This window comes from Amaranthus tricolor, chromosome 9 (assembly GCF_026212465.1).
Source record: "Amaranthus tricolor cultivar Red isolate AtriRed21 chromosome 9, ASM2621246v1, whole genome shotgun sequence".
Lineage (NCBI taxonomy): Eukaryota > Viridiplantae > Streptophyta > Magnoliopsida > Caryophyllales > Amaranthaceae > Amaranthus > Amaranthus tricolor.
This window is the reverse complement of record NC_080055.1, coordinates 29,877,537-29,892,532: the sequence shown is the minus strand read 5'-3', so window position 1 is coordinate 29,892,532 and position 14,996 is coordinate 29,877,537. Positions and strand designations below refer to the sequence as shown.

General features: G+C 36.4%; 1 protein-coding gene across 2 annotated transcripts; it reads right to left on the bottom strand.

The window, feature by feature from the left end:
- Positions 1–4,134: 4,134 nt before the first annotated feature.
- Positions 4,135–14,996, bottom strand: LOC130823851 (glyoxysomal processing protease, glyoxysomal). Of its 2 annotated transcripts, XM_057688659.1 has the most exons (14): positions 14,681–14,996; positions 14,545–14,591; positions 14,293–14,452; positions 13,502–13,549; positions 13,348–13,428; positions 11,907–12,050; positions 8,868–8,975; positions 8,649–8,752; positions 7,510–7,595; positions 7,331–7,422; positions 6,563–7,259; positions 5,773–5,971; positions 5,161–5,252; positions 4,135–4,654 (listed from the first exon to the last, which is right to left on the bottom strand). In XM_057688659.1, the coding sequence occupies exons 1-14, from the start codon at positions 14,744–14,746 to the stop codon at positions 4,392–4,394; spliced, it is 2,187 nt and encodes a 728-aa protein (XP_057544642.1). In that variant the 5' UTR covers positions 14,747–14,996; the 3' UTR covers positions 4,135–4,391. The 2 variants fall into 2 exon arrangements, with proteins under 2 accessions (XP_057544642.1, XP_057544643.1); XM_057688660.1 differs by lacking the exons at positions 14,545–14,591; positions 14,681–14,996 and having other exon boundaries at positions 11,907–12,075; positions 14,293–14,384.

Here is a 14,996-nt window from a genome sequence, read left to right as displayed (position 1 = left end):
ATGTTATCACTGTCAGGAACCAGGACATTTTAGGTCTAAATGCCCAAAATTAAATAATAAACCACAGGTCACAGTAGTCGAAAGTAAACAGAACAAGAGCTATGATTCGGAGGAAGATTTAGCATTGATTAGTTGTGTGGAGTCTAGTGATTTGGTTGATAGCTGGATTCTTGATTCTGGTAGTTCATTCCATATGAGTCCTCGTCTATATTGGTTTGATTCTTATGAGTCTTGTTTTAGGGCTTCAGTTACGATTGCTAACGGTACTCCATGTGAAGTAGTAGGTATTGGTTCCATGAGACTTCGAACTAGTGATGGGAGAAGGGTTACTTTGACTAAGGTGAGGCATGTTCCTGCTTTGGAGAAAAACTTGATATCGCTTGGGACCTTAGATGATTTGGGGCTCTAGGGTGAGTTTAGCAATGGGGAAGTGAGTGTCTTAAGGATTCGGATTTGATACTTAAGGGTGTCAAGGAGAAATCCCTGTATGTCTTTCAGGGTGTTATGCTGCCTAATTCTGCTGTTAGTGCTTCTACTTCTCACCAGGAGATGACGATTTATGATAGGCATGGTCATATAGGTGAAAGTAGAAGGCTGGAATTGTTCATTGAGAATCGTCTTACATGTGTCAAGGATGCGTACCTTGAGGAAGGCAAGCATTGGGGTTTGGGTTTAAACACGGGTGTGAGCTTAGCATTGAAACTCATGATCACTTGTATGGTAAGATGGTTAGTTGGCTACATTTGAATAGTTCGTTTTGTGGATTTGTTATGTTTTGTGTTTTAGGTATTTTGTGGCATCATACCTATGGGATAACACCATTGCAGGACGGTGTTACAGGAATAGCAAATTGGACCTTGTTAGGGAGAGTCTTATGTATGCTCTCTGGTACTTGGTTGTTGAGTAGATACTGGATTAGTTTGTTCGATCGATTTACACACGTGATTAGAGGTGCCCAGTATGTGTGTGGTGTGGCTCAGTAAGGTATCGTGCTATTTCATATTTGGAGTCTTGTTAGGGCTTTGGTGTGTTGTTGTGTATTTTGCAGCAGTTGGTTATGGTGATAGTGGTACCGATTTTGAGGTGGAGTATGAGGTCAACTCCTCATCCATTTCTGTTCGACCCCAGATTGATGGTGTTGATGCTACCCCAAGTATCTCTCTGACTGTGATTTCTGGTGCTATCTTTATCTCTGTGGATAGTTTAAAGGAGTCAGTACAGGGAATATTCCGCCGATCTAAAGGGTTTCCAGAACAGCCTATATGTGTTATCGAGAAGTCTAATAGGTTGGCTGTATGGAGTGTTGTTTTTGGTTGCTATAAGTGTGGTAGGTTATGCATTGAACCTTGTGGGATTGGCAAGGTTGGTAGCCAATTTTGTGGAGTCACTTGGACCACTAACTTATGAGCACGTAGTAGAGTATAGTGAGCGGGCGCAGTGGCTTGCTATGAATTTACGTATGAGCAGAGTGTGGAAACTGTTGTATGGACTGGTAGTGTTACTTAGCTCAATTACATCAGCTCATTTTGAGGCTAAGTCGGTCTACATGTCTAGAGTAATGGTTTGGTGTTTGAAGTATGCTGTGATGTGTACTTGTTTTGCGCATGCCAAAAGTGTCATTTGTAGGTTTGTGACTCAACCTGGGTGGGGGCACTGGCAGGTAGAGATATGTTCTCTCTACGGTTTGCTTGGATCAGCTGTTGTGTTTCTTATGTACGGGAATGATATTAAGTGCTTTGTTACATCGGTTGAAGCTTGGGTTGTGTTCGCTGAGTTTGATTATGTCTTGATCTCGGTGATGGTTCTTTGTGATCAATCTTGGTTGGCTTTTGTGTTCTACGATTGTGTGTTTAGTGATCAGGTACTTGATGTTCGGGAGAAGCACAGTGTGGTCATATTTCATTCGGAATGCATGTACATGAAGATAGAGGTAAAGAAGGTAGAATGGTCTGACAGTCCAAGTAGATTCTTTATTATGCTGGATTCATTAGCATAGGCCCTTAGGGGCGGTATGAGGGAGCTCACAGGTGGAGGTGTGCACAACCTCAAGGTGGAGCTTGCCTCGTGTACTCGTGATGCAGATGGAGCATTATGAGTGAACTTGTGATGCTAGTTGAGCGTTATGAGTTGTTTTACTTGGAAACGAGTATGTGATGGGTCTTAGTTGAAGACTTATCGGGATGGGTCTTGGTTGGAGACTTGTCGGAATGTATGGCTTATGCTTGAGCTTTGCATCGGGTTTGGCTTGAGAATGGTTTTGCTTCACTATGGTTTGATGAGGCAGTGGTTGACTACGTGTTCTCGTCAAGGTGGAGATTGTTGAAATATAGTGACTCGAACAGTGGGACATCCGCGGGGCACGGAGTGCGTTCTGTCTTCATTTTGCGGCTTGCGTAGTTTTACACGGCTCACGTAATGACGGTTTCTTGACACTTTTTTGGCCGATTACTCTTAGTCTTTGACGGTTTTTGTATTTTCTTAACCCTAATTTCTTTTTATTATGAGGTATACTATATAAAGGCCCCATGTAGTTAGAATTAGAGAGGATGCAATGCAAAACACAAAGTGAGGAAAACTAAGAGCAAAAAAGCTTGGAGAGCCATTGTTGTGGTTTCTCGTGTTCATCTTGTAATCTCTTAGTTTATAGTAAAAAGTTTATTCTCGGTGCCGGTGGATGTAGCTATCACGTTGATAGTGAACCACGTTAATTTCTCAGTGTGATTTTCTTTATTGTTTGTTTGAATCTTTATTGTTTCATTATTGTTTTTCGATCTTTGCTTCCGCTGTCGCACAACACATTGCATTGGTAAATACCAGAGGTCGTCCATGTCAATGCCGGGATTGGGACTGACATGAGCAAGCCCTGTAACGCTGTGGTCGAATTGGGGACGGAGGGAGTAATATATACTACTAGTTCCCCGCGTTATTTGAATGTGATACATACATTACATATATATATATATACAATCAAAGGCTCCCACATTAAAGATATATATCAAATTTAAATTTATTCTTATTTCTTAATTAATAAATATTATTCCACTTTCTTTCATGAAAATATAATGCAGGCTCTAAAGGGATCGTGAGAGCTGAGCAAGCATGTCTAAATGAAATTGTGATAATACAAATACAGAATGCAGAATAGTAGCACGTATTAATGTAAATATTAAGAGTCGTTTTGAGACATAAATTGAGCCGTTTTATTGTATAAATGGTGTTTATTATGTTATTATAAATTATTATGCTCTAATAAGTTCGATAGTTTGCGTTTTATGCTTTCTGACATAAAATGGGATACTGTAATAAGAAATATATTAATATATCAGGTTTTAAGGAGTAAACTTCTGTGCATATATTTATTCTCTAATACAAAAGTTATGGGCTATGCCCACTATCAATCTCACATAATAACATGAATGTGATAATCTCTTATATTGAATCAGGAGCTAATTTCCATGACTTTGGTGATGAGTTTGATCACTTGGTTGCCCATATCTTATCTTGCACTCTCGAGAGTGAAGATGTGAGTGTCATGCAGCTTGCGAAATACGTCAGTTTCCGTTTTATGCCGAAATGTTTGTGGGCTTTTTAGCCATTTGTCCTAGGATTCTCTAATATGTTGTATGACTATATAGGAGTCTTAAAGCATTATTAGATAAGTGAGCAAGGCTAATACACTAAAAGCAACTAGGGTTCACAACCAAGAGAGTTCTTAATTGCATTAGAGTGTTTGAGTGAAACCACCATTAAAGGTGAGGTCTTTTGCTTTGAGAGGTTGTTCTTAAAACTTGTGTGTGTTATTTTTAATGTATTGTTGAATATATTAATGAAAGTAATCCTTGTTTTGACAGGGAGGTATCCTTAGATACCTCATATATCTTGTGTTGTTGTTCATTGTGGTTGTTGCTCTGTTTTTGGTTGTTTTCTTTGCATTTGTTTGTGACTTTGTGATTGTTCTTCACCAAATATCATAGCCCATTCACAACATCATTTCATAAAGTGGTGAATCAAGGCACACTTGTGGTGTTAGGCTGGGTCGGGCCTGGACCTGCCGCATGCCTAACTATTTGTTTACTCCCAAGAAATTGAACAATATTCATAAACACATACACACTCAGCGGAACAAAATAAACGAGTGTAAGGCAGAATTATAGATTGCAAATAGAAGAAAAACACCAATAATATGTCACCAATATCAATAACTTCACAAGCCCGAATCTACAAGCAGCAATTATTACAAGGCTTTTTGACCAAAAATAACAAGTCTCCACCACGTCAAAACTTACAGCAGTTTTGGGCAATTGATACAGCAAAGAAAAATCAGTGACGTGAAAAGTACACTCAAGGAAGTTTTGGCTAGTTTGTTGGATCCAAATACCCGTTAAGAACTGTCATAACTTGCTGGGTATAGTATCACGAGAAAGATCTTGTGGTGTATTAAGATCACTTGATTTCCTGAACAAGTCCTTTCGCTCATTAATAAATTTGGTGAATTGCGATCCCTTGTTTTCTTTCTCCTCTTTTCCACGCAAGTTGTCTACACCTTGCGAAGAGGGGTCTAGATCAGGTGATATCGGTGGCATCATTGCCCACACAGATGTAAGGTCCTTGTTCGGTCTATCCAGTTGATGTAAGATTGAGATATTCTTCATGTCTGCGGAAAGGGACGAATCAGCAACGCTATCAGCCAGTGAGATTAGTAAAAAAGATAATTCACAAGTATCAATGTTGTCGTGTAAACCTACTAGTACAATTGTCTTCCAACGCCTCTTTGGTTGATAAAAATGACTCTTAGCTGTTAGCATACTAAGACTTGGCTATGACATGAAAACTTTCCTTGTTTTGGTAAAAAATGAAGGTGTCAACTGTCAAGATCGAGGGAATTTGAAACACTTTGAAGAACCCGAGTAAAAGCAGAGTTGCCAAGCCCTAATATTAGAATGTTGGGACATACTGGAACGAGGAAAAAGAGGACCCTTTTGGGAGACAACCTCACTTCTCTTCTGAATGCGAGATAAGGAAAAATATAGGACACTAGTGTAGGCTAATTATTAGTGTCCATACAGAATATAGTTGGGAAGCATCCAAAATTACCACGAGACCGATGAGGAGAATATCAAATCTCAACGCATTAACAGGCCATCTGTAAATGTGAATTACCTTTAGCGAATATGAAAACAGGTTTCAGGGCCGCAGATGGAATGCTGAAATTCATGTGTGGTATTACTGTTCCTCCACCATGCTTTGCATTGCTGTATGCAGATGTATTAGATCATCAAAGACCCGAATCCAATACAAGATAATTACGGGATCATCATACAAATGCATTCAAAAACATGTATTTGAACTTGAGGTACTAGTGTATTACATGCGAAACATCAAGCACAATAAATTCAGTATAATGAAGAATCAACCAACAAATAGAAGTTTGATTTAACTCCATTAAACCCACAGTTAACAAGAATTAGCAGCTCTTAAAACAAGGTAAAAGGAAACATGCATGTTATAGTGCAGAGAAAACATCAAGTAGTCAATTACTCAGCACCAATACACAATTATTTAAGTTTACCGTTATGTATATGTTGTTAAGTAGGCAATGTTTAGAATTTGAGCCAAACATAAGCACAAATGTAAAAGATATCCATCATTATATTGTAAATACTAAATGATTCATCTTCATATTTTATATATTTGTGCCTAGAATTCTTAGATTTAGCGATGCTATTAAAGCTAGACTCGTCTTCAGATTATATAGTTTACTGCTTGTCATACCTTGTCACAAGGGCAATCATACAACCCGATGAATTGACTACGGCACCACCACTAGCACCAGGATGTACCGCAGCTGTCGTCTCCAGCATCACTGGGACTTCTTCTGCAGAACTTTCCTGTGAAGTGTATAGGTGGGGCACAGGTTTCTTTGCTTTCACAACTTTTGCAACCACACCAGATGAGATAGTTGGTAATAAATCTGGAAAGAGAGTGTTTCAAATCATGCATAAGATGGGAGTTTCTCATGACAATGCAGAAAAAACAGCGGGAACCTTGATAGATCATATGCATCAAGAACACCATTTTACCCAAAAATAATGAAGATAACTTTAGGAAGAAAAGGAAGTAGCAAAACTTCTGTTTAGATATGCAAAATGATAATCAAATTTAACATATCATAGGGTGCAAGACGTACAAACATAACCCTGAGAAATGAACATAGAACATCCCCCCATCTTTTCTCTCTCACATTCTCTCCACAACGGAAAAAAAAAGATTCAGAATGACATAAAACATCAAACAAAAGGAACTTCCAAATGAGATAATAAAGAAAATCGCTAAAATCCTATATAACTTATGTTAGCACATGAAACTACAAGTGAAAAACAATCAAAGGGTCAGATAAAATAAATCAATGGATAGCTAGCACATAGCAGCACACATTATGACATAAATGAACCTAAATAAAAATAGAAAAACATGTTTCAAACACATCATGCATTCACAACACAATCAAGGATTCAGAATTCATGAGTCAAAATAAACTCAAAATAATAATAGGTGTCCTTACCACATCGTGGCCCAAGCAATCCATGTCCAATAACAAATGCCTTTGATCCTGGAGATGGGTAAGCAAGGTCTACACTGATTGGGCGTACCTGATCCGGAACAGACCCAAGCTGAAGCAAGGAGATGTCCAAGGGTCCTTTAGAAATATGTATCACTTTTGCATTGCACCAACGCCATGAGTCCATAAAATCTACGCGGACACTTATTTCGCTATTAGCTTGGTACGTTGAATTAAGTCCACGGCTTTTACGCAGACAGTTTAGAAATTGCATAGAATTCAACTGCGTAACTGCACTCTTCTGCTCCCTTGCAAGTCTTGTTGGATTTGGATCCTCTGATAGCGTACAATTATTTTTTCTGGTTTCATCAAGTCCACTTTGGATATTAGATCTGCCAAATCTCCATGGCTCCAGCAAGTGAGCATTTGTGAGTATCAGACCTTGCTTGTTAAGCAGAATACCAGACGCCCATACTCCGTTTTTTAAGGTGATTAGACAAACAGAAGTCATTGCTTGCTCCACTATCAATGGTAAAGAGCCACAGCTTACAGGCTGCTTCTCAATTGAATTAGGAGAAGCTCTACAATTTAAACAGTTCGCTGTAGTTGCCATTGTATCACAAACTCTCTCTGCATTTATAGGCACTAACTTAAACAAGCCATTGCAAGCACCTTCTATTGCTTTCAAAGGAACGATTACCTGTAATCAAATGGTGGTTTTATTTCTTACGATCTCAGGGTATAAATGTCAACGGGAAAAGTTATAATTACCTGAATTTCAGCACCCCCAGCTTGCCTTAAAGGTCTGTTTAGAATACCAACAAGAGAGCCATCTTGACCAAAAACTGGGCCTCCTTCCATACCTAGTACATTAAGATGAGCAGAGTTGAAAGTTGAAAGTTGAAACTTATGAAATCTGAGAGGTAATCACAACAGGAGACAGTACCCACCAGGAAGACAACGAATATCAGCCATCAATAGTGACCTTTCCTGTGATGTGGATGGATAGCAGTTTGCAACTGACCCCACTGATACGCTGATTAATGCAGGAAATATATTACAGTCAGAAAACAATATATTGGGAAAAAAGAGCAAGCAACACATGATAAGGTTTCCCCACAATTGATCCTATTACAAAATGAAAGAACTAAATCCAAAGATCCTTCTATTATATGGAGAGAAGAAAGTCGAAGGTGGACACATGGAGCTTTTTTATATAAATTATACAATAATTTTTTGTTGCTATGAAACAAGAATCTAGGAACCAGAGTTCTACACCCCATTGTTCCCTATAAAATGTAAAGCTTCTCACTGGCCACTGTTGAAGAGCTTCGGATGAAATCCAAAGAGCCAGAGATAGAAGCTCCATCAAGAAATGAACAATAATGATCAAGCCAAAGCACACATAATCTCACATTTGAGGCATTATTCTGGTCAAACTAGACTCAGACGGGGTTATTATGAACATTGGGTATGGCATATCCATGAGACACACATCAGCTTCCAACATTTCACAGTGACACTGATAACTGTCCTAGTATCGGACAGGGTGCAGGATACGGATACAGACTTCATGAAACTGATTCCTAAATATTCAGGACCTTCTACTAGTTTTTCACATTACGAATATATAGTACATTTCAGATAAACTTTTATGCTAATCCTAATTTATTATGATGTGAACTCATTTTGTGAGCATATTAGTGCATAGATTTTTTTTGAAAACCTTTCTTTTTACAGTTAATCGTTATGAATATGTGGTTCAATAGCATTGAATTTATTAAGTGAAACTTTATAAATCAGGAAAATTTTGAAGTACCAAATGTATGATATGGGCACATATGATGAATGAAAAGTCAAAACAGTGGCTATCGTCTTCTTTCATGAAAGAAAATTTCAAAATCAACAACATAGCCTCTTTGCAAGCTCGGCAAAGAGATAGCAAGTGAGCAAGCAACAAAAGATTTTTGCGGTATAGACAAAACAACCTTCTTTTAGATGTCGATAAGAAGAAAATATAAGGCGCTACATTTCCTTGTAGGTTCCAGAGCAAGTAGAGGCAAAAGAAAAACTTAAAGTCAGAATCTACCTATTGAAGAAATGCAGTGGGGAGAGTACTCCAAAGGGGGAACCCATTGAAACAAGAAAGTCTCCTCTCTTATTTGAATGTGACATTATAATCTCTGGAAGATTCTAGTAAAAAAAGGCAATCCATTCTGTCATTCCATGAAGATATGATTTAAACATATAGAAGCATCAAACAAATGCCAATAAGGGACCTGTATAACATAACAAGTCAATACTTCACCTCATCAGGTAGTGACGGTACTAAAAGAAAAGCAATTCTAGTAGCAACTTTGGCCATGAGATTCACATCCCTCAATCTCTCAGCTGACGGAGCAATGCCACTCTTTTCCTGAAAAAATCTGGTTCAGTATCAGTCTTGAAAGAGTAAGAAAAGGTCACAAAAAAATAGCTTATCACACCAACATAATTCAAACTTTAGGGGTACTTCCAACATAGTAAAAAATAACTTATCACTCATAATGTCAGACCTACGATTTAAGATCAATTCTTGCACTACCGAAGAATAAGTTTATATATGCTATATGTAATTATGTATCCACTTTCATGATGATATTGATAGCTGAGCCAAGATTTTAAAGTATTAAGAAAATATTTCATGAATTCAAGCAAGCAGAAAGTAAAAGTTGTCCTCTAAACAAAGAGAAGAAATATTTCAAATCAACTCAGTTACTTTTTCCCCACTAAATCAGCTTTAAAAAGCCCAACCTTAATCCACGAAGATACTAAGTGATTCAATCCCATAGCAAAACACTTACTACTACAGTTCCTGAGAAAATGAATGTAGTTAGCGACCAGAGACACAAAAGAATATCTTTCCCACAAGACCTTCCCCTTGGTACTACCGACACCCAAAACAAAAGGCACTCTCCGAGTATCATATGACATGTCACAGTGAACGAAAATACGCGAATAACTCGTTATTGGTACAGAACAACATGCACATATGACATAGCAATCAAAATAGTCTGCCTGGTTTCATCTTAGAAGCATATTCATAGTATTTAGTACTCCCTCAGTCCAATTTGTAACTAAGTTGTGACGTAGGGAGTATACCTAATCCCAATATCCACACAAAAGCTCATCTCAAATGAAACCCTTACGCCTTCAAGATAATTTTGTTAAAAGGTGGTAGCTTTAAAAAGGTCAAGCAACAAAAGATACACGTACAAATAAAACAGGGCAGAAGAATCACCTACACTCCTAGACCTTAATAATATAACTAAGACATCCTCAAAAATCAAAATCTAAGTGAATCAATTTCCCAGTTATGGGTATTGTTCCTTTATAAATTAAGATCTCAAACATTATATTATATTATATTATATATAAAGGTGACTTAGACAATGAACAAAAGGGCACAATGACATATAATGACATAAAAAATAGCTTTTTCCTGCAAGATGTTTCCTTTTGGTGACCATTTCTTAAAACTCAAAAGCAAAACGAAGACAGAATATACTGTGAAATAAAGTTCCACAGGCAGCACGGTTCACTGTAGCATAAAAAAGGAAAGTGAACCAGACAGTCGGGATAACAGGCCATAACCACTTTCCCAGAATAACAAGGCTACAATTTGACAGGTTTACGAGATTGTGAGGACCTTGTTAAAAATTCTCGAGAATCACAATGAGAAAGAAAAATGATTGTGTGTTCACTTCAAATTTCTTTTATTGTACCTCATATGATTGTAAACTCTCCTGACCTACATGTCAAAGTGCCCTGCAAAACTGCAATACATCCTATGTTACAATCCCCATAAAAAGAAATGCACACCCTAAGAACACCATTCACCATCTCCAAAAAGAAGCATGAGAATACACCCTATAATCCAATGTCTCAATCTATCTTCAAATCCCTTCCTCTCTGACAAAAATAAGGAATCCCTCGCTCAAGTCATCATAATCCTTTTCAAAACCTACTTTAAAAGCTAAATCTCGTACACAATTTTGACAAGTCTCACTTACATCCTTATTGCTCAAGTGAGACATTAAGAATTTAGTCCACTCTCCACAATATTACTCTTAGTAGTTGGCATGTGAAATGGTAAAACATATTCTAAAATATTATACTAGTACCTTTGAAAAAATTTTGTAAGCACTCATAAGCAAGAAATAGGATGGAAGTAGGTAACTTAGGCATAGTAATAGCCCAATTAATGAGCGGTATTTCAAAGGTTTAAGAGTAATAAAACTCAAGTTCAAGTGCATCCTAATCAGACCAGTCATTCAAACCTCCTCTAAACAAAGCAGCAAGTCTGGTTTATTCACAACCCAACACTCTCGATAGAGCACCTCATCCTTATCCAGCCCCAACTATTCCTCAAATGATCTCTCAAACCATTCATTCAAACCAAAGAATAAATTGAGTGCCAATCCAAACCCTTAACCCTCTGCCAGATAAGATAGGTTTATTGTCTAGATTAGTAATTGGCACCATCATTTTCTAGACTTAGTGGCTCCCTAGACATTACATTACATTACCATACACTTCTAATTGTTGCCCATCTATTACTAATATATACGAGCATGTTGAACATATTTAAACTATTATTAAAAATTAGAAACTAAAACTTAAATTGAAATGAATGGAGCTAAAATAGAATTGAGCTAAACTAAATTAAATGAAAGAGTTGAAATGATGGTGAAATGTTGAGAGTTAAATTTTGAGATGAACTAAAGTGAACTAAATAGATTTTAATTTAACTTAATTGAAAATTGAATAGAGATGAACATATATGAACAGATCTGGAATCTGGACTAATAATAAGTTGTAGAGAACAAGCCTCAAGTCTATCGATATGCTTCCAAAACGTACGTTTCGTTTCCTAAATTTCGCCAGTGAGGGAAAAAATTCCACTAACCCACAAGCAACACTTTTATACTGACACACTACATCTTTCTCTGGTAGAAAAAATGTATTTGACTAATATCTATAAAATACAGCATCAATAAGTAGTGAGTGATCTTGATATGAAAGACATGGGCAAATGGATATACATGCAAATAAAGATTACAACCAACTTGATAATATAAGCAAATTAAAAGAACAAAACCTAACTTCACATGTTATATATTGATTTCATGTCCGTTTTCTCATATGAAGTATTAAATCATGATACTTTTATCAGTTCCGCACTACAGAATACCTTTCATAAACATATACCCTTGAACCTTAAATCTTAGAAAGTCAATGTGCTCCACGTCACAATCATCTCACACAAAGACAAAGGCAACAATATAGAAGTAGTTTTAAAGCCAACCTGTACTAGCATAGACCCTTTAAACTTTTCAGAACGGTCAGTGTGAGCTGCTAATGACCAGCCGATCTCCCAGCCATGCTCAAATGCACCAGAAGAAGCTTCAATGAGTGATTTGATTGCAGATGAAGTAGCAGGGACATCCACCTTCAGAGGTTCATGGCAGATTGTACTAAGAAATTACCATGAAAAAAGCATTGATATCTATTCAACAAAGAAAGTAGACAATAAAATTTGTTCAAATATTTGAAAAAAAAATAGGCAATATGAAAAATATAGTCCTTACCCTGTCACCCTAATATAAAAACGATTTGCGAAAAGAACTATGAAAGCAACGGAGACAAGGAGCACAATATATTTTGAAGCCTAGCTTCAATCAACAGCATGAAATGAAAATTTTTAGTAAAGCAGGCATCTAAAAACAGCAATTACTTTGCCTAATATATTCTATTCCATTGATCAATTAGTACTGATATATTTTCTTTAAAGCAATAACAATCACAAACATGATAAAAATTTTAATATTATCTCTTTATAAGAATGCAAAATTTTGCTACACAAACTCTCATCAGGGATGAAAAACTAAGGGGAGGGGAGCTAGGGTATCCAGGGTCCTCTAATTGTCTAAAAATTTTATCAGTATCATTTTTTGAACTTTACATCACAATAAGCCGTAGCATGGTTGGCTAATCTAATATCCGATGCAATCTCCACAAGATGAAGTTGTGAAACCAAAACCCATAAGTTATTAGATTTCTATCAAGTCTCTCCTTTCTTCTTTTAGTGCACTTGTTCGAATAGAAATCTTGACTATAACAAGTTTGCAGTACCGTTGTAGTTTTCGGTGTTCTTTTTCATGGTAATATAAGAATTCTACTTTGCTCTCTAGTTTTCTTTTCTTCTTTTTTTTTTTTTTTTTTTTTTGATGATTCTGATATTACAAAGAGTGTAAGCAGTAAGCATTATTTGCTTCTGCCTTTTGCACTAGTTTTCCCTCTTATTTATATAATTTATACGTCAAGGCTGGTACCCACAATAACGTTACCAATTTCCATTTTCATTCATCCTATATTAGAAATAACATCCCCTATTCACAATCCAACGTGGTTTGAAAACTACTTATATTCCTCTCCAATACATATATCCTGTTTTCACCGCTCAATAACATATAGCACACAAAAAAGTATGAGCATAGCTTCAATCATGGGTGTGAAGCCAGAAACTTTAGAATACAAGGCATCTAAATCCAATTAAACTGTGTAATAACTAGAAACTCTACTCTATTAATCATGTACGTACCAATAGCATATACTTCAAAACTTATCATGATCACAAACAGGATTAAATTTCAATACATCAACCCCTAATACGATGGAGGATTTTTGGATGTAACAATTATCAGCATAAAAGTAATAAACAAGAACACACTACTTCAAAAACCTACCAGTCTAAGAACTTCAGCATCAAACCACTTTGGAGGTTCATGACCTAAGATCTCCCCACCTTTTCCCTTTCCTGCTTTCACCTATGGATCAATACAAAACATTAACACAACGACAAATTAAAAAAAGCCAAGTCACATCAATGAGAAAACCTACCTCAACCATTACATCAATCCGAGCATCGGTAATCAACTCAGGAGCACCCTAAAGATATAATAACAAGCAGCAACGAGTATAAAAAAACGGAAGTTACAAGTTAAAGACATGTTGATTTGCAAATTCATAATAAAATACCATAATAGTGAAAAAGCTAAAGTGCTTTAGTTGTTTAACTTTACACCTTGTTTGGATGGAGGGAACAAGAGGTAAAAGAAGGGGAGGGATTCGAAAAGAAGGGATTTGAAGGGATTAAGTCTCTTAATCTTATTTATTATCAAATTTCTCCATGTGGAGAGAATCGAAGGAAAATTAAATTTCTCTTTGTGTTTGCTCCTTCCCCTCCTAAAACAAGGTAAACTTCGCTTATAATTCCCTCCCTTCCACTTCTCTTCTTTTCCTTTCCCACAAAATTCTCATCCCATCAAAGTGTTAGCGTAGTGTTTGGAAACAGGTATTTCATTTCAAATTATAGACTTCAATTATGAAACCATAAACGAAGAATTGGAAAATGACAAGGTTTGGGTAGTCATTCTCAAATTCTCAACTTTAACTACTTTAAAAACAATGGTCGAATTTGATTCAAATTCAAATTTGAACATATTTGATTTGCCAAACTATAAATATGAGCCAATTCTAAATTTTCAAATGAAATCATCGTTCCCAAACATGGCATAGAGGTATTCATGAGTCTTGTTATCCATTGTAAAGCAATATCTATTATTATCTCAAATTTTCTAAGAAAGCTAAGCTACAAGCAAAATAACAACATGGGAAATGGAAAACTGAACCTGGGTATTGATCATTTTGAACTTATGTGATAAAAAAGGCTCAATTACTGAAGCAACAGTAAGAACTACAACACCCTTAGCATGAACATCACAATCAACAAGTTTCAGAAGATTCTGAGGTAATAACAACCCTGAAGCTGAAATTGTAGTCCTACCAGAACTGTAAATAGCAATAACAAAGTTTTGATCTTTAATAAATAGAACCCAACTTTTAAAAACAATTCATAAGAAAGAATCAAGCTTTGAACTTACTGGTATTGATGAAAAGCATGGTTTCTCATCTTTAAACCTTTTGGATCCTATGAATTTTTCAAAAAGGGGTCATTTCAACAGAAAAATTTCAGGAAAAAGTCATAGAATAAAGAGAGAAAATTGATTGATAACTTACAGGGCCTCTGATTCTAACCATGACAGAAAATCTTCGAGCAAATTCAACAATTTCTGGGAGCTCCATCGTCAATGATTGTTTGGTGAAGAATTTTTTTGGGGGCGACTGTTTCCTTTTGATTGTATATGGGGGCTAAGGGACTTCCTTTTCAGGAAAGTGTACACAACACATCACAAATTTCCCAATCTTTCCTATCTTGTGCCAATTACTAAATTGTAAGGCCCTTCTTCTACCTTGTGAAAGATTTTTGATTGTCCTAGGTTATCACATGTAAAGCTCAAAATTAAGTTAAATCTTGATTTTGGTCAACTTGAAA

Coding starts and splice junctions, on each gene's coding strand:
- LOC130823851 (XM_057688659.1), bottom strand. CDS start 14,746: ATGGAGCTCCCAGAAATTGTTGAATTTGCTCGAAGATTTTCTGTCATG. Junction 5,972..6,562: donor ATTGCTTGGGCCACGATGTG/GTAAGGACACCT, acceptor CTCTCTTTCCAG/ATTTATTACCAACTATCTCA. Junction 5,253..5,772: donor ATGATTGCCCTTGTGACAAG/GTATGACAAGCA, acceptor ATCTGCATACAG/CAATGCAAAGCATGGTGGAG.